This window comes from Oncorhynchus clarkii, chromosome 23 (assembly GCF_045791955.1).
Source record: "Oncorhynchus clarkii lewisi isolate Uvic-CL-2024 chromosome 23, UVic_Ocla_1.0, whole genome shotgun sequence".
NCBI classification, from domain to species: Eukaryota; Metazoa; Chordata; class Actinopteri; order Salmoniformes; family Salmonidae; genus Oncorhynchus; species Oncorhynchus clarkii.
This window is the reverse complement of record NC_092169.1, coordinates 35,810,122-35,829,670: the sequence shown is the minus strand read 5'-3', so window position 1 is coordinate 35,829,670 and position 19,549 is coordinate 35,810,122. Positions and strand designations below refer to the sequence as shown.

Here is a 19,549-nt window from a genome sequence, read left to right as displayed (position 1 = left end):
TGAAGTCCCATGCCTCTGTGTCTCTGTGTGTTTCCTGGGCCTGCTGCCTGACAGGTGGGCGTTGCCTGTGTACTATTTATCATAAACATAAATAACACATAGAAACAGAGTACACAGACCTCATCTAGAAAATAAAACAAACAAATATGTATTTATTTATACAGAAACAGAGTACACATACCATGTAGAATATAAATGTCCTCTCCAGAGCAGCAGAGGGTTGTCTGAGTCTCTGTGTCTGTGTGTCTCCTGGGCCTTGGGGTCTGACAGGCGGGTGTTGCCTGTGGACTTTGCTCGGGGCCAGCTGGCAGGGACCCCTCTGTGTATGAAGCAGTATTACCGTCTCTTCAACACTTACCGTCTGCCCGGCCACAAGAGGGACACCCTCGTCATCCACAAGCCTGGGTCGACTGAGCAGGAGCACATCATCGTGGCATGCAAGAACCAGGTCAGAGAGAGACTAAGCGCTCGATTCAATCCATAGCGGTGTGATTGAAATGTAAAGATAATTTCCGATTGAGCCGACGTAGGCAGCATTTACCGTGAATGCAGTCTCAGCGAACGCGGGAACAATGCCTTTAAATTTATATTATGCTGTAGCGCAGGTCTTTAGCGCTACGGATTGAATTGCGCCTTAAGATTGCGTATCAAATGGCACCTTTTTCCTATCCTTATGGGCCCTGGTCAAAAGTAGTGCATTATGACCTCCCTGGTGGCGCAGTGGTCTTGTGCCACCAGAGACTCTGGGTCTGTTGCAGCCGGCCGCGACCGGGAGGTCCGTGGGGCGACGCACAATTGGCCTAATTTTCGTCGGTTGTCCGGGTTAGGGAGGGTTAGGGTTAGGGTTAGGGTTAGGGAGGGTTTGGCCGTTAGGGATATCCTTGTCTCATCGCGCACCAGCGTTTCCTCGACACATTGTTTCGGAGGACGCATGGCTTTCGACCTTCGTCTCTCCTGATCCTGTACGGGAGTTGTAGTGATGAGACAAGATAGTAACTACTAACAATTGGATACCACGAAATTGGGGAGAAAATAAATAAATGTTAAAAAAGTAGTGCATTATATCAAATCTAATTGTACAATTTTCTTCGTAAACAACAGGTAACAGTGAAATGCGGGCCCTTCCCAATAATGCAGATAGAAAGAAAAGATTTAGTCAGAACAGAGAATATTGTTTCTCATGATCTGTATGCCTTTTGGAAAACTCCATGCGGCTGTCATGTGCCTCTTACTGAGGAGTGAGTGGCTTCCGTCCATAAAGTCATAGTCATGATTGGTGGAATTCTGCAGAGATAGTTGTCCTTCTGGAATGTTCTCCCATCTCCACAGAGGAACTCTAAAGCTCTGTAGGAGTGACCATCGGGTCCTTGGTCACCTCCCTGGCCAAGGCCCTTCTCCCCTGATTGCTCAGTTTGGCCGGGTGGCCAGCTCTAGGAAGAGTCATTGGTGGTTCCAAATTTCTTCCATTTAAGAATGTTGGAGGCCACCATTGATTTGATTTGATTTTGATTTGATTTGATCTCAAGGATTATCAATGGAAACAGGATGCACCTTAGCTCAATTTTAAGTCTCATAGCAAAGGGTCTGAAGACTTATGTAAATAAGGTAAATAAGGTATTTTATATTTGCAGAAGTTGCAGAAGGGTCGGAATACTTTCCGAAGGTCATGGTTCAAAGTTCATAAAGGGAAAACGTCAGAAACATCAGAAACATCAACATAAACAATAAACAATGTGAAGACCGTTAAAGTAACCATGACTATTAGGGTGGGAAGCCAAGAGTTATCTTTTACAATGAATCTCACTCCCGCCACATGAAAAGGCTGAAAGGGAGGTCGAGGAAAAGAGAGTCTTTCCGTACCTAGTGATGATTCCAAGAACTATCAATCAGTGGTACATATTAAGAAGCCATCCCTGTGGAGAAATGGAATATTAAATTAAATTACTGATTGAATCTGCCATTTTGCCAGAGAGCCACCTTGAGTCACAAGGACAATTGATCAGGTTGCGTCCCAAATGCCCTCTATTCCCTATGTAGTGCAATACTTTTGACCAGGACCCATAGGACTTTAATTAGCCAGCTGCCATATGGACCGATGTACAGCAGGACTTTAGTTAGCCATCTACCGTATGGACCGATGCACAGCAGAACTTTAGTTAGCCTGCTACCGTGTGGACCGATGCACAGCAGAACTTTAGTTAGCCTGCTACCGTATGGACCGATGCACAGCAGAACTTTAGTTAGCCTGCTACCGTGTGGACCGATGCACAGCAGAACTTTAGTTAGCCTGCTACCATATGGACCGATGCACAGCAGAACTTTAGTTAGCCTGCTACCGTATGGACCGATGCACAGCAGAACTTTAGTTAGCCTGCTACCATATGGACCGATGCACAGCAGAACTTTAGTTAGCCTGCTACCGTATGGACCGATGTACAGCAGAACTTTAGTTAGCCTGCTACCATATGGACCGATGCACAGCAGAACTTTAGTTAGCCTGCTACCATATGGACCGATGCACAGCAGAACTTTAGTTAGCCTGCTACCGTATGGACCGATGCACAGCAGAACTTTAGTTAGCCTGCTACCATATGGACCGATGCACAGCAGAACTTTAGTTAGCCTGCTACCATATGGACCGATGCACAGCAGAACTTTAGTTAGCCTGCTACCATATGGACCGATGCACAGCAGAACTTTAGTTAGCCTGCTACCGTGTGGACCGATGCACAGCAGAACTTTAGTTAGCCTGCTACCATATGGACCGATGCACAGCAGAACTTTAGTTAGCCTGCTACCGTATGGACCGATGTACAGCAGAACTCTAGTAAGCCTGCTACCATATGGACCGATGCACAGCAGAACTTTAGTTAGCCTGCTACCATATGGACCGATGCACAGCAGAACTTTAGTTAGCCTGCTACCATATGGACCGATGTACAGCAGAACTTTAGTTAGCCTGCTACCGTGTGGACCGATGCACAGCAGAACTTTAGTTAGCCTGCTACCATATGGACCGATGCACAGCAGAACTTTAGTAAGCCTGCTACCATATGGACCGATGTACAGCAGAACTTTAGTAAGCCTGCTACCATATGGACCGATGCACAGCAGAACTTTAGTTAGCCTGCTACCGTGTGGACCGATGCACAGCAGAACTTTAGTTAGCCTGCTACCATATGGACCGATGCACAGCAGAACTTTAGTTAGCCTGCTACCATATGGACCGATGCACAGCAGAACTTTAGTTAGCCTGCTACCGTGTGGACCGATGCACAGCAGAACTTTAGTTAGCCTGCTACCGTATGGATCGATGTACAGCAGGACTTTAGATTAATCTATTTTGAGGTCCTGTAATAAAGCACATCAAATCAGATGTATGTTTTAACCTGTAAATATTCGAACACCTTTTCATGTTCATGACAAATTTCCGCTCGGGTACAATAAAATGAATCCTAATCCAAACATTTTTGTTTTTCCTCTTCTCAGTTCTTTGTGTTGGACCTAGTTGTAAATAAGAAAAAGCTGAAAGAAATGGACATCTTAACCCAGTTGGAGAAGATAGTGAAGATGGCGGAGAACTCAGAGGAGAGACAGCCTCCATTTGGTCTGCTGACGTCTGATGGAAGAACAGAATGGGCCCAGGCTAGAGAAGTGCTCATCAAAGGTTTCACTTCAGACACCTTTCAGTCTGCATTGTGTCATAACTATAATAATAACGCAGATATCAAGTAGTAATATCCTCATAGTAATAACTCTAAATAAATCTCGGCAAGACTATGAAAACACATATATTTGCATAAACTCACCTAGTCTGTCTGTCTCCCTTCCTTCCTCCCTCCCTTAGATTCGGTAAACAGAGAGTCATTGGCTGTGATTGAGAAGTGTCTGTGTGTGTTGTGTCTGGACAACCCCAGTGGGATGGAGGTTGGGGATACCAGCCGAGCCCTGCTGATGCTCCATGGAGGAGGCCATGAGAAGATGGGGGCGAACCGTTGGTATGACAAGCCAATGCAGGTAAGGCCATGCCAATGGCACCACGACCCGTATTCATACTGTGTCTCAGAGTCCGAGTGCTGATCTAGGACCAGTTTTTCCTTTTACAGAAGATAATACAGAATAAGATAATATGGATGGGGTTGACCTGATCCTATATCAACACTTATAAATAAAGGCCCTGGGCCCGTGGAATGGAATAGAAAGATGCGTAGACAGTTCCATGTAGGATGTGTAACCCTCCTCTATTTCAGTTTATTGTAGGGGAGGACGGAGTCTGCGGAACAGTGTGCGAGCACTCACCCTTCGAGGGCATCGTTCTGGTGGCATGTACTGAATACCTGATGAAATTTATGTAAGCAAAGGAACAAAACATGAATGCATCCTTATGGTGGTAGATTTATGTGGAGTTGACAACTGGTATCCCCCAAGGTTCTATTGTGGGTTCTGTGCAATATAGTTAACAGCCAGTTTATTACATTATACATCTTAAATCAGATAATTCACATTTACAGCTAATGTATTAATCAAATCAAATCAAATTGTATTATTTGAGGTCTGTCATAAAGCAGCATGCTGTTGATGAATAATACATTTATAAATAATAATACATGATTCAAAGGAAGTCATGTGACGTGCTCTCTCCACAGGACTGGAAGTCCCTCCAAGATGGGGAGGGCCACCAGCGTGTCGGAGCTTCCTACTCCTGCCAGACTGCTCTGGAAGACCACACCTCACATCCAGGACCTCCTGAAGGCCTCTGCTGAGAGACTACAGAGGTAAGACACACACACACACACACACACACACACACACACACACACACACACACACACACACACACACACACACACACACACACACACACACACACACACACACACAGCATAGCCCTGCCATCTAGTAATCTACCCTTAATCTTACCCCCTCACTACAATAACCAATGTATTTTGAATCCAAACGTTGTTTCATATTCATCAATGTTTTCTATTCCTCAGGCTGGTTAGAGATCTGGACATGGATGTGCACAAGTTTGAGGTCTATGGAAAAGAATTCATCAAGAAACAGAAGATGAGCCCAGATGCTTACATACAGGTGGCTCTACAACTGGCGTTCTACAGGTATAGTACACCTGTATGAAATGTATCTAAATTAACATTAACAGGTTGTTTTGATAAATTAAGACTTATTATACTGTATCAGCACACTATTAATTATAATACATTGTTTGCTAATTAATGACAGTCATTTTAAAACAACAAAAACCTCAAGGAACTTTGTTTTGTTGGTCACACATAAAGTGAATTTATGGAAGTGTCTCCATTGATACACAGTAATTATATACAGTGGGGCAAAAAAGTATTTAGTCAGCCACCGATTGTGCAAGTTCTCCCACTTAAAAAGATGAGAGAGGCCTGTAATTGTCATCATAGGTACACTTCAACTATGACAGACAAAATTAGAAAACAAATCCAGAAAATCACATTGTAGGATTTTTAATGAATTTATTTGCAAATTATGGTGGAAAATAAGTATTTGGTCAATAACAAAAGTTTATCTCAATACTTTGTTATATACCCTTTGTTGGCAATGACAGAGGTCAAACGTTTTCTGTAAGTCTTCACAAGGTTTTCACACACTGTTGCTGGTATTTTGGCCCATTCCTCCACGCAGATCTCCTCTAGTGATGTTTTGGGGTGATGTTTTGGGGCTGTTGCTGGGCAACACGGACTTTCAACTCCCTCCAAAGATTTTCTATGGGTTTGAGATCTGGAGACTGGCTAGGCCACTCCAGGACCTTGAAATGCTTCTTACGAAGCCACTCCTTCGTTGCCCGGGCGGTGTGTTTGGGATCATTGTCATGCTGAAAGACCCAGCCACGTTTCATCTTCAATGCCCTTGCTGATGGAAGGAGGTTTTCACTCAAAATCTCACGATACATGGCCCCATTCATTCTTTCCTTTACACGGATCAGTCGTCCTGGTCCCTTTGAGGAAAACAGCCCCAAAGCATGTTTCCACCCCCATGCTTCACAGTAGGTATGGTGTTCTTTGGATGCAACTCAGCATTCTTTGTCCTCCAAACACGACGAGTTGAGTTTTTACCAAAAAGTTATATTTTGGTTTCATCTGACCATATGACATTCTCCCAATCTTCTTCTGGATCATCCAAATGCTCTCTAGCAAACTTCAGACGGGCCTGGACATGTACTGGCTTAAGCAGGGGGACACGTCTGGCACTGCAGGATTTGAGTCCCAGGCGGCGTAGTGTGTTACTGATGGTAGGCTTTGTTACTTTGGTCCCAGCTCTCTGCAGGTCATTCACTAGGTCCCCCCGTGTGGTTCTGGGATTTTTTTGACCCCCACGGGGTGAGATCTTGCGTAGAGCCCCAGATCGAGGGAGATTATCAGTGGTCTTGTATGTCTTCCATTTCCTAATAATTGCTCCCACAGTTGATTTCTTCAAACCAAGCTGCTTACCTATTGCAGATTCAGTCTTCCCAGCGTGGTGCAGGTCTACAATTTTGTTTCTGGTGTCCTTTGACAGCTCTTTGGTCTTGGCCATAGTGGAGTTTGGAGTGTGACTGTTTGAGGTTGTGGACGGGTGTCTTTTATGCTGATAACAAGTTCAAACAGGTGCCATTAATACAGGTAACGAGTGGAGGACAGAGGAGCCTCTTAAAGAAAAAGTTACAGGTCTGTGAGAGCCAGAAATCTTGCTTGTTTGTAGGTGACCAAATACTTATTTTCCACCATAATTTCCAAATAAATTCATAAAAAATCCTACAATGTGAGTTTCTGGATTTTTTTTCAAATTTTGTCTGTCATAGTTGAAGTGTACCTGTGATGAAAATTACAGGCCTCTCTCATCTTTTTAAGTGGGAGAACTTGCACAATTGGTGGCTGACTAAATACTTTTTTTGCCCCACTGTATATTTTCTTTTTGATTTCTCAGATGCAATGGAAGGCTGGTGTCCACTTATGAAAGTGCATCTATCCGTCGTTTCCATGAGGGCCGGGTGGACAACATCCGCTCAGCTACCTCCGAGGCTCTGGCCTTTGTGAAGGCCATGACGGACGAGAAGGCATCTCTCTCTGTGAGTCATTTTTCTTACTTAGTCCCCCAATTACTGGGCTACTCCCATTATACTGTTCATCATGTCCTCTTAACTGGTGCCACCGCCTCCCTCCCACCAGAGTCGAGAGTCCGTTGTTCCAGCCACAAACACACAAGCAATGCACAGAAGCACACACACACACACACACACACACACACACCCACACACACACACACACACACACACACACACACACACACACAAGCAGCTGATCCCTCTACATATTTCAAGCACAATCTCTCATATGACTCCTTGTCTCCTCTCATAACATGTTCAAAGTGGAGTAATCATATTTAGCTCATAAGACTTAATGTAATTATTTATTGTGATCTTGTTTGTATTACATTTTACAGGATTCTGAAAAGATTAAACAATTGTGGGATGCAATTAACGCCCAGACAAATTACACAATCACAGTAAGTGCAGATATTTGAATAAACTGTCCATCGCATAAGTCAATTTGATAAAGAGAAACATCTTTTTCAAGGCCTAGATTCAATCAGATCAAGCATTAACCGCTGCTCTTGTGATCCTTGTCACGAAGCCACACCCGCCCCACTTGCATTAAAGGTTCAGAACAAGAGAGTGTAGCCTATATAGAAATAATGACGCAAAATTGAAAATCATTAAACTAAATAATGAGGATTTCTATCAGCCTAATCGAGGTGTAGATTACATCTCACATTCCAGTGTTCGAACTTGTAAACAAGGCTGCATGGGATTTCTCTTAATGCAACTCTGTGCTTCCAGTGGCAATGTCCGCTTTAGTTATAATGCCGGTAGCCACTTGTGGATTTGACAGCTCTAACGCAGTTCCACCTCAGACACCGCCAAAAGCTATGCAGATGTTGGCTAAAACAGATCTGATTGAATTGGGCCCTAACTAGCTTAAATACATGGAGCGCTAAGGGTTCTTGGTGTTTCACAGGCTATTACAGGGTTGGGAATAGACAATCACCTTCTCGGACTCAGAGAGATCGCACAAGAGCTCAAGATGGAGAGGCCGGAGATCTTCACAGATGAAACCTATGTGGCCAGTAACCAGTTCATTCTCTCCACCAGTCAGGTATACCCTCTAGTCATCGCTTTGCTATGTGGCTATTGGCAATTTAGCAGATGCTTTTATCCAAAATCATGCATGCATACCTCTAATCTTAGTATTTGACAAGCAGCTAGATGACAATAATATTATTTCAACCAATTGTGTTATAACTATGTATTACATATATATAAATCATCTATTAAGTAATCAGTAACAGTTTATATAACTACTTATAAATCCCTAGTTAAAGTATACCTGAGTATACCTGAGTAGATGGCAGTGGCAATTTTAGCAATATTAACACTGAGCTAAAGGCTAGAGCTGCCGCTTTCAAGGAGCGGGACACTAATCTGGACGTTTGTAAGAAATCCCGCTATGCCCTCTGATGAACCATCAAACAGGCAAAGTGTTAATACAGGACTAAGATTGAATCCTACTACACTTGCTCTGATGCTCGTCGGATGTGGCAGGGCTTGCAAACTATTACCAACTACAAAGGGAAACCTAGCCGCAAGCTGCCCAGCAACGTGAGCCTACCAGACGGGCTAAATGCCTTTTATTCTCGCTTTGTGGCAAGCAAAACTGAAACATGCATGAGAGCCCCAGCTGTTCCGGACGACTGTGTGATCACGCTCTCCGTAGCTGATGCGAGCAAGACCTTTAAACAGGTCAACATTCACATGGCCGCGGGGCCAGACGGATTACCAGAATGTGTACTCAGAGCAAGTGTCTTCACTGACATTTTCAACCTCTCCTTGACCGAGTCTGTAATACCTACATGTTTCAAGCAGACCACCATAGTCCCTGTGCCCAAGAACGCGGAGGTAACCTGCCTAAATTACAACTGCCCTGTAGCACTCACGTCTGTCGCCATGAAGTGCTTTTAAAGGCTGGTCTTGGCTCAAACAACACCATCAACACCATCATCCCGGAAATCCTAGACCCACTCCGATTTGCATACTGCCCCAACAGATCCACAAAGATAACACAATTGAAATTGCACTCCACACTGCCCTTTCCCATCTGGACAAAATAAACATATATGTGAGAATGCTGTTCATTGACAACAGCTCAGCGTTCAACACCATAGTGCCTACAAAGCTCATCACTAAGTTAAGGACCCTGAGACTAAACACCTCCCTCTGAAACTAGATCCTGGACTTCCTGGCGGGCCGCTCCCAGGTGGTAAGGCAAAAACACATCTGCCACGCTGATCCTCAACACGGGGCCCCTCAGGGGTGCGTGCTTAGTCCCCTCCTGTACTCCCTGTTCACCCACAACTGCGTGGCCAAGCACAACTCCAACACCACCATTAAGTTTGCTGACGACACAACAGTGGCCTGATCACCGACAACGATGAGAGCCTATAGGGAGGAAGTCAAAGACCTGGAAATGGGGTGTAAGGACAACAAACTCTACCTCAACGTGAGCAAGACAAAGGAGCTGATCGTGGACTACAGCTGCAACATCGAGAGCATCCTGACCGGTTGCATCACCTCCTAGTATTGCAACTGCTCGGCATCCGATCGTAAGGTGCTACAGAGGTTAGTGTGTATGGCCCAGTACATCACTCGGGCCAAGCGTCCTGCCATCCAGGACCTCTATACTAGGTGTTGTTAGAGGAAGGCCCCAACATTTTTTAAAGACTCCAGTCACTCAAGTCATAGACTGTTCTCTCTGCTACTGCACGGCAAGCGGTCCTGGTGCCCCAAGTATAGGTCCAAAAGGATCCTTAGCAGCTTCTACTCCCAAGCCATAAGACTGCTGAACAATTTATCAAACGGCCACCCAAACTATTTGCATTATCCCCCCCCCCCCCCCACTACTCACTGTTTATTATCTATGCCTAGTCACTTTACCCCTACCTACATGTACAAATTGCCTGAACTACCTTCGACTAACCTGTACCCGCGCACATTGACTCCGTACCGGCACCCCCTGCTGTGCTCACTTGAACAGGAAGGTGGCGCGGCGGTCCTTGTCTGGCATTCTCTGGAAAGCCTGGCATTCTCTGGATTTATGGTGCTTTCAAGACAAATGGAAACTCGAAAAAAACATGGTCGAATCATGATGTCAGTGATCTTCAGGTTGGAGCTCTAGAAAGAGGCGCGAGTTCCCGACTTCGGAATTCCCAGTTGGATGACCGTTCAAAACATATTTTCTCAGTCGGAACTCGTTTTTTTCCAAGTTCCCAGTTGTCTTGAATTCACTGAAGTCTGAGATTTCCCAGTTCCAAGTTTCCAGTTGTTTTGAACGTGGCAGAAGTCATGCTGGATTGACAGCATGGCCAATGTATTCAACCTTTTCTGGTCCATGGTGTTGCATGTGAATGTTTATCCTTTTAAGCTTGGAAAAGTGACCCTTAAACCCAGACTTGGACTACACACCCTCTCCACTGAATAGCTGGCTACTGACTGCTTTGCAATGCTTGCAGTTAGCCCCTGATTCCTTCCAACCCATCATTGTTGAATGTGAATGTTTATGTCCAATAGCCGATGAGCACCGATGCGTTTTATCTATAATTGTTCTTCAAATGACAAGGATTGAAAAGGATTTGCCAGTAGATTGTCGACTTGATTCATGATAATGACTGCTTGTCTAGCTTGCCAGCTAAGATTTTGAAAGTATGATATTGACATGATCAGTCCAATCAAAGCTACGGTAGATTTGACGTCATTTTATCTGCATCCAATGATCTTGAGCTTTCTTGGATGGGCATTACCAATCCCTACACTCTGGGTTGTCCGCTGGCTGCCCCTCCACCACAGAAAGCACTGATCTAGGATGAAACACCTGCATTTGGGAGGTGCCTTACACAAGAAAGCAAAAAAGAGACCATGCTTGTATGCGGCTTTATTAACTGAATGATTATTTACATTGTTTACAAACTGATATGTGTCACGTATTAATGCCAAAATAACATGCAAAACAGACAACAAAAGGGTGCCCCATCTGCCCTGAATAACGGGGCAGGTAGATGGGTATTAACCACTGGTAGATGGGTATTAACTGGTATACATCCTCCTCAGGTCCCAACCACAGTGGAGATGTTCTGCTGCTATGGCCCGGTTGTTCCTAACGGCTACGGGTGCTGCTACAACCCCCAGTCAGACCACCTCCTCTTCAGCGTGACCAGCTTCCACGGTAGCACCGAGACCTGCTCGGCAGTGTTCATCAAGGCTCTAGACGAGGGCCTCGTAGAGATGAGGGATCTGTGCAGGAAGAGTAATAAGCCTCAGAGCAGCGCTGCTCCTGCTGCCTCGGAGGCGGTTGTGAATAACCAAGGAGCAGGCAGCAAGCTTCCAAGCACACTTCAGAAAACAGGGAAGTAATTCATACCAATGTAGCTTATGATGGCTTCAGAGTCACACTCAACTTCCGCCGCATCCCGGTATGTCGTAAAAGGAGCGTTAACTAGTTGTCCTGTGTGTATTTTCATGTTTGTGCAATCAGGTTTTTGTTTTACGACTTATTCTCTCAATTCAATCAGAAAATATGAAGCCTTAACTATGTAACTATGTACATAAAACTAAGAGTTAATAATTTAGCTGTAATGACTACAAAGAATTAAACATGGAAAAAAACATAGTTGCAGACTCTCATTCATCCTTGATACTGTGTGGGAGTCAAGACAGAGCAGAGATATCTGGTCTACTAATAGGAAACTAAAGCCATGCCTGCTATTTCAGCACTGTAGTGACGGACAGCTCCTCTTCACCGAGAGGATGAATGAACTAGCTCCTAAATGATCTCAGTGTATGTACGCTCAACATATATTCATCAGCTTTGTTGAAACAACTCCTAAATATATACCGGAATATACCATTATTCACATTTGTCATGCAAACAATCATATTGTAACTAATGGGATTAAAGTAAACTAGGTTTAAGATCGTCAATATAAGGACGATGACAAAAAGGGATTTCTATCAGGTAAAGTCTAAAGGATGACAGGCACTTTAATGTTCTATATTTTTTACTTACGTTTGTTAAGAAATTATATGAAATAAATGATATGTGAAGAATAACAGTTGACGGATATACAGGAGCTCATTGCTTGAGAAAAAAAATACTTAAATGATTCTTAATTCAGTAGCAATCGTTGCTATGTATCAGTATATTTGTGCTGTGAACCATATTTGTCATGTCCTATATGTGTGTATATGTGACGCAATAGTTTGAGTAATGAAAATGTCTGTGTTACCTTACTGCATCCGTTCAGTAGGATGAACTGAGCTTTACTCACTAAGTGGTGATAATGTAACGTGAATCATTGTGTGTATGTTTCTATAGTATACCAGTAGTAGTGTAGAAACATTAAGAGTCAAATACAGTCATTCAAGGCTTTACTGTGCAATAATGAAATAGCTTACGCAGCAAGGCTTGCACAGGCAATTCATATGAAATCTATTCATTATCTTAGCTATTTTTGGTATTCAGCAATATTTTGGTCACAGTAGAATGTAGAATGTTAGAACATATAATACAGTAATGTCCTCTTGTGTGTAATAGAGAAGTGTCTTATTGTAACAAGCAAAACCCTGCATGTTTTAGATGATGGTCTCATGTTCAAAACCTGTCAGTTTGTCCTTGTAAATGTTTCATTACTATCACAAATATCGAAGTCAAGAGTTTAAATGTTCATTGTTGCTGTTACATGTTATTGTTGTTTTGTGTTAATAATGTATTTTGCTGGACATTTGAATGTGAACCAGGTGACAGTGCAAGTATTTTATCAGATGTACTTCTTCTCACTTTATACCTCACCCTGTCCTCCTTTCTCTCTCTAGTTCCCTATGCATGCACAATGAGGAAAAAAAGTCTTAGAGATGCACGTTAAGTGCACTTAAAAAAGCTTAAAAATCGATACAAAAATGTCTGCTTGTTGTTGTACCTGTATATGAGTCCATACAAAACATAAACAGATTTGCCTTAAACTTTTGACTGATATGCTTACAGTACAGTATTTCTAGAGATATTTCCGTAGGTATAGGTAGTAGAGATGATGTGCAGGATTGTCTCATACCGTTTCATCAAGTGGATGTGGTGATTCTGTGGAAGAAGAAATGTGTTACCTGTTTGTGTGACGTATGGAAATGAATAGGAATGTAGTAGTGGTGTTGATATGCTGGTTTTTGAGTTTCATATTTTGATTGCTTTCCTAATGACCAGGACTTTGCTCAAAAGTAGTGCACTATATAGGGAATAGGCTGCCATTTGGGATAAATACTTTATATATTGATAATGGTCTAATGTGTGGTTCCACTCATATTATGGAATCTAAGGCATTGATTGATACTGATTGCAGTAGCGCAGAATATCAGCGTTATAGCTTGATTCACATTTAAAGGCAATGTTTCCCCTTTCCTCTATTCACGGTAAACAATGCATGTCAGCTCAATCGGAAATGAACTTTACATTTCAACCATGCTACAATGCAGATCTTCAGTGCTACAGATTGAATCGAGCCCTAAATCCATGCTCATGTTATCGTTAGTGATAGGGAGAGTACTGTAGTTTGTGCTGTATCAATTGTATTTATTTTATATAGTCAATTGAATTTTCAGTGAGTGCATACAAATCTAGTAAAACATTGAAAAGCTTATTTATTTTTGTAGTTAAATACATACATTTATTTTCATCCAAAAACCGATATGATACACGCACTTGAATTGTATTGGAGATATTTACGAGAATATATTGTAACCTTTTGCTGTGTAGAGAATACTGCAATAAATAAAATGAATTCCAAAATATCACGAGGCTAGTTTCTCCTTGGAATAACACACTCAATTCCTAGGTCAATCCTCAGCTGTGAATGGGGGTGCAAGAGTGCGAGTGTATCCCAAATGGCACCCTATTCCCTACGTAACGCTCTAACATGTAAGTACTGCACTCTATAGGGAATAGGGTGCCATTTGGGACAAACAAGGACACAATCTGTTAAATATAAAGTGTATGGGAGTAGCCTACAGTATACTGTCGTAAGTCTCTCTAATGAACATCTGTGTCAACTGCCACAACAATTGGAGGTATAACAACCAGCCTGTTTTGCCTGAGTCAATCGGTGTGTATTTTAAGGTCACATCTCTAACCCATAGAAATATCAAAACTAGAATGGAGATCCATTCATTGGTATATTCAAAATGGCCACCGGTCCACCCATCACAGAACATAGACTTGAATGGGTATCTCTATTCTACTCATTCAATTTCAATGTCTTACCCACTCCATAGACGGGTTGGTTGTTTAGCCACAAAACCTATGCGTGCACAACTATGGGGCAAAACAGACGAGGTTGGCTTAGATTTTTGACAACATGTAAACTATATTTAGTCTCAATGTTTATTGAAAACATAAATCCATTTGCACAATGAGCACTTGTTGTCTCTCAAATACATTGTTACAGTTGTTGGTTACTTAGCTAGCCAATATTAGCATTGACATGAAATCAGTCAAAACAAGACATGGTATAAAGAACAAGATAAAACAAGCTGAAACAAGCCACCTACTATTCCCTAAATGGCAACTTCTTGTCATTGTTGCTAGCTATCTGATCGTTCAGAATCATAACAATACGCGGCTTGCGGCCACATCGATGAGCGCTTCATTTCAAATCAAATCAAATTTTATTTGTCACATACACATGGTTAGCAGATGTTAATGCGAGTGTAGCGAAATGCTTGTGCTTCTAGTTCCGACAATGCAGTAATAACAAGTAATCTAACTAACAATTCCAAACTACTGTCTTGTACACAGTGTAAGGGGATAAAGAATATGTACATAAGGATATATGAATGAGTGATGGTACAGAGCAGCATAGGCAAGATACAGTAGATGGTATCGGGTACAGTATGTACAAATGAGATGAGTATGTAAACAAAGTGGCATAGTATAGTATAAAGTGGCTAGTGATACATGTATTACATAAGGATACCGTCGATGATATAGAGTACAGTATATACGTATGCGTATGAGATGAATAATGTAGGGTAAGTAACATTTATATAAGGTAGCATTGTTTAAAGTGGCTAGTGATATATTTACATCATTTCCCATCAATTCCCATTATTAAAGTGGCTGGAGTTGAGTCAGTGTCAGTGTGTTGGCAGCAGCCACTCAGTGTTAGTGGTGGCTGTTTAACAGTCTGATGGCCTTGAGATAGAAGCTGTTTTTCAGTCTCTCGGTCCCAGCTTTGATGCACCTGTACTGACCTCGCCTTCTGGATGATAGCGGGGTGAACAGGCAGTGGCTCGGGTGGTTGATGTCCTTGATGATCTTTATGGCCTTCCTGTGACATCGGGTGGTGTAGGTGTCCTGGAGGGCAGGTAGTTTGCCCCCGGTGATGCGTTGTGCAGACCTCACTACCCTCTGGAGAGCCTTACGGTTGAGGGCGGTGCAGTTGCCATACCAGGCGGTGATACAGCCCGCCAGGATGCTCTCGATTGTGCATCTGTAGAAGTTTGTGAGTGCTTTTGGTGACAAGCCGAATTTCTTCAGCCTCCTGAGGTTGAAGAGGCGCTGCTGCGCCTTCTTCACGATGCTGTCTGTCTTCTTCACGATGCTGCTGTCTTCACGATGCTGTCTGCTTCATTTTCGTGACGTTGTCAGCCAACCCGTCAAAACAGCAGACGGCTTAGTTCCACTGGCATCTGATTGGGTCTAAATTATTTTATGTGTGTAACGGCCGTCGTTGGAATGAGGTGAGGACCAAAGCGCAGCGTGGTAAGTGTTCATCATATATTTATTAAACCGAGAACACTAAACAAAATAACAAAGGCGAAACGAAACAGTTCTGACCGGTGACATACACATAACAGAAAATAATCACCCACAACTCAAAGGTGAAACCAGGCTCCCTAAGTATGGTTCTCAATCAGGGACAACGATTGCCAGCTGCCTCTGATTGAGAACCATACCTGGCCAAACACAGAAATCCCAAATTATAGAAAAAATAACATAGACTGCCCACCCCAACTCACGCCCTGACCATACTAAAACAAAGACAAAACAAAGGAACTAAGGTCAGAACGTGACAATGTGAGAGAGATACACACACTGTGAAACTGTACCTCACATTAGCACAACAGCCAGGAAGCCTATGAGCTCTGGAGCTTTCCAGAGAACTATCTAAGTTGAAATATTATATGACAGTATTTCTCAACTCCAGTCCTTGAATACTAATGGACTCCCAAGTGGCACAGCGGTCTAAGGCACTGTGTTAGAGGTGTCACTAGAGATCCTGGTTCGATTCCAGGCTGTATCATAACTGGGTTGTAATTGGGGGTACCATAGGGTGGTGCACAATTGGCCCAGCATTGTCGGCTGTCATTGTAAATAATAATTTGTTCTCAACTGACTTTTCTAGTTAAATAAATAAAATCCCCCGAACAGCACACACTTTTGTTGTAGTACATATTTTTTGTTGTAGTACATATTTTTGTTGTAGTACATATTTTTGTTGTAGTACATATTTTTGTTGTACTACATATTTTTGTTGTAGTACATATTTTTGTTGTACTACAGCAAAAGCACAACTGATTCAACTTGTCAAGGATTTGATGATTAGTTGACAGGTGTATATAGGTGTGCTTGTCCATGACCACAACAAAAGTATGTACTGTTGGGGGAACTGGAAGACCGGAGTTGGGAAACATTCAGTTATGATACTGTATTTAATTATATAAATTCTATGAATTTGTACAAATGACTACATAAAATGATGGATGTCACTCTCCCCACATTGAGGCACCTTACAGCACCTGAAGCCAACTGAGAAGAGCTGAAAAGTAAAACTTGACAACACAACATCTCAACAAGTCTTGGAAGGTGACAATGCTCCAGTACCGGAGACAAAATCTTCCATTATACTAGATTATCCACACATGTACCTTAACATTTAGATATTTTTGTACCCCATAGAACAAAATTGTACCCTAACTGTACCCTTATTTCTGAGAATGTGGTAGAGTGTGTGTTATTATTATTATTATAACAATGATATTTAATTAAGCAGACGCTTTTATCCAAAGTGACTTAGTCATGAGGGGTGCGTCACTTGAGTGGGTTGAGTCACGGATGTGTTCTTCCTGTCTGGGTTCTTCCTGCCCCCCCCCCCCTCTTGGGTTGTGCCGTGGCGGAGATCTTTGTGGGCTATACTCGGCCTTGTCTCAGGATGGTAAGTTGTTGGTTGAAGATATCCCTCTAGTGGTGTGGGGGCTGTGCTTTGGCAAAGTGGGTGGGGTTATATCCTTCCTATTTGGCCCTGTCCGGGGGTGTCCTCAGATGGGGCCACAGTGTCTCCTGACCCCTCCTGTCTCAGCCTCCAGTATTTATGCTGCAGTAGTTTGTGTCGGGGAGCTAGCGTCAGTTTGTTATATCTGGAGTACTTCTCCTGTCCTATTTGGTGTCATGTGTGAATTTAAGTGTTCTCTCTCTAATTCTCTCTTTCTCTCTTTCTTTCTCTCTCTCGGAGGGCCTGAGCCCTAGGACCATGCCTCAGGACTACCTGACATGATGACTCCTTGCTGTCCCCAGTCCACCTGGCCGTGCTGCTGCTCCAGTTTCAACTGTTCTGCCTTATTATTATTGGACCATGCTGGTCATTTATGAACATTTGAACATCTTGGCCAAGTTCTGTTATAATCTCCACCCGGCACAGCCAGAAGAGGACTGGCCACCCCACATAGCCTGGTTCCTCTCTAGGTTTCTTCCTAGGTTTTGGCCTTTCTAGGGAGTTTTTCCTAGCCACCGTGCTTCTACACCTGCATTGCTTGCTGTTTGCGGTTTTAGGCTGGGTTTCTGTACAGCACTTTGAGATATCAGCTGATGTACGAAGGGCTATATAAATTCATTTGATTTGATTTGAATTCGATTTGATTTGATTTTATGCATGCATATAGTTTACGTATCGAACCCATTATCCTAAAGCTGCAAGCGACATGCTCTACCAACTGAGCTGTTGACTAGGCAGCCGTTGACGAGGCAGCCGTTGACCAGTCCAGACGGACTTGGACAGGTTAGGATCCATGGATGTAGGAAGCCCACCTGTGGATGGGTGATGTGGGAACATCAGTGCTGATCGGTGTCTGCCACGCAGCAGACAGAAAGACAGGCTCACCTGCTGACTGCTATTGACTGACTGGTGCTCAGAGCTGACCTCTACACTGTTGTTTACATCTCTCCCCTGTTAGGAGACAGGCTGATTATGTGCTTCTGTTATGAAACAGTGTTCTAGAGCAGAGCAGAGTAGAGTAGAGTGGAGTGAAGAAGAGTAGCAGACTAATTTACTTAAAGCAACAAACAGAACTGTCAACATGGACAGGGACACATATTCAATACATGTGGCCCATGCAGGAATTGAACCATAACCCCTGCTGCTATTTTGTATTTGTATTTATTATGGATCCCCATTCCCACTCTTCCAGGGGTCTAGCAGAATTAAGGCAGTTTATACAATTTATTTTAATTTTAATATAATACCCATTTGAAAGCAAATGGGTACTTTTAGGTCCATCTCTGAGAGACATACACTGTTAATACAGTACAAACCTATTCTATTCTGTTTTATTATTTCTCTATTCTATTTTATTCTATTGTCTCAGACAGGATAGAAACTAGATGAGTTCAAATGCTCAGCCCACACACAGTACGTTCATAATGACCATTTATTCAATAGGCTGTCCTTTGTCATCATTTGTACAGTATTCAGCTCTAATGTTGCAGCAGCTGATCACCCTGTAGTTTGAATCACCTTCTCTAATTGAACATTTGCACATGGATCATAAATGATAGCCACAAGGAAACCATGAGTCCAATCAATGGGCAATTATCCTGTTTCATACCAACCAAAACTATAACTGTCATCTAAATATGTTGTTCAACTCCATTGATTTATGAATATGATTCAGAGCTTCAACAACAGTCATGATGTAGCCAGTCATCTCTGAAAAGCAAACTGAGCATGATGACATTTCTATTTCTTTCCGGAAATGAATCTAGATGTGCATCTCAAATGGCATACTGTATAGTGCACTACTTTTGGCCAGTGCTCTATGGGCCCTAGTCAAAAGTAGTGCACTAACTAGGGAATAGGGTGTCATTTGGGATACACACTAGATAGCAAACATTCTCACACCGTCGCCTTGTGTTTCAGTTATTCAGACAACTCAGTCAGTGACATTTAAAAGTAAATTCAAAGAAAATAATACTGTCTACCACACTAGACTGCCATTCTTAAAATCGTTCAATTAAGCCAGACTATGGCTGTCTGTTTTCCTCATTAAAGGATCTTGATAATAACCTTCCTGGCATTCATGAAGGAGCTGTTCTTGAGAAAGAGGTTCCTATCTGGCTAAGTTTTTATAGAACGTCTCAGAGCCTAATTGGCCGAG

At 42.8% G+C, this 19,549-nt stretch overlaps 1 protein-coding gene across 1 annotated transcript in view; it reads left to right on the top strand.

The window, feature by feature from the left end:
* Nucleotides 1-12,917, top strand: part of LOC139381889 (choline O-acetyltransferase-like) — a 29,325-nt gene extending 16,408 nt beyond the window's left edge. The window contains exons 6-15 of the mRNA XM_071125741.1: nucleotides 271-448; nucleotides 3,490-3,667; nucleotides 3,848-4,017; nucleotides 4,251-4,351; nucleotides 4,647-4,775; nucleotides 4,995-5,117; nucleotides 6,952-7,093; nucleotides 7,468-7,530; nucleotides 8,043-8,180; nucleotides 11,186-12,917. Of these exons, the coding sequence (XP_070981842.1) occupies nucleotides 271-448; nucleotides 3,490-3,667; nucleotides 3,848-4,017; nucleotides 4,251-4,351; nucleotides 4,647-4,775; nucleotides 4,995-5,117; nucleotides 6,952-7,093; nucleotides 7,468-7,530; nucleotides 8,043-8,180; nucleotides 11,186-11,488 (1,525 nt within the window). The 3' untranslated portion in view covers nucleotides 11,489-12,917. The remainder of the gene's footprint in view (nucleotides 1-270; nucleotides 449-3,489; nucleotides 3,668-3,847; nucleotides 4,018-4,250; nucleotides 4,352-4,646; nucleotides 4,776-4,994; nucleotides 5,118-6,951; nucleotides 7,094-7,467; nucleotides 7,531-8,042; nucleotides 8,181-11,185) is intronic.
* Nucleotides 12,918-19,549: the final 6,632 nt, after the last annotated feature.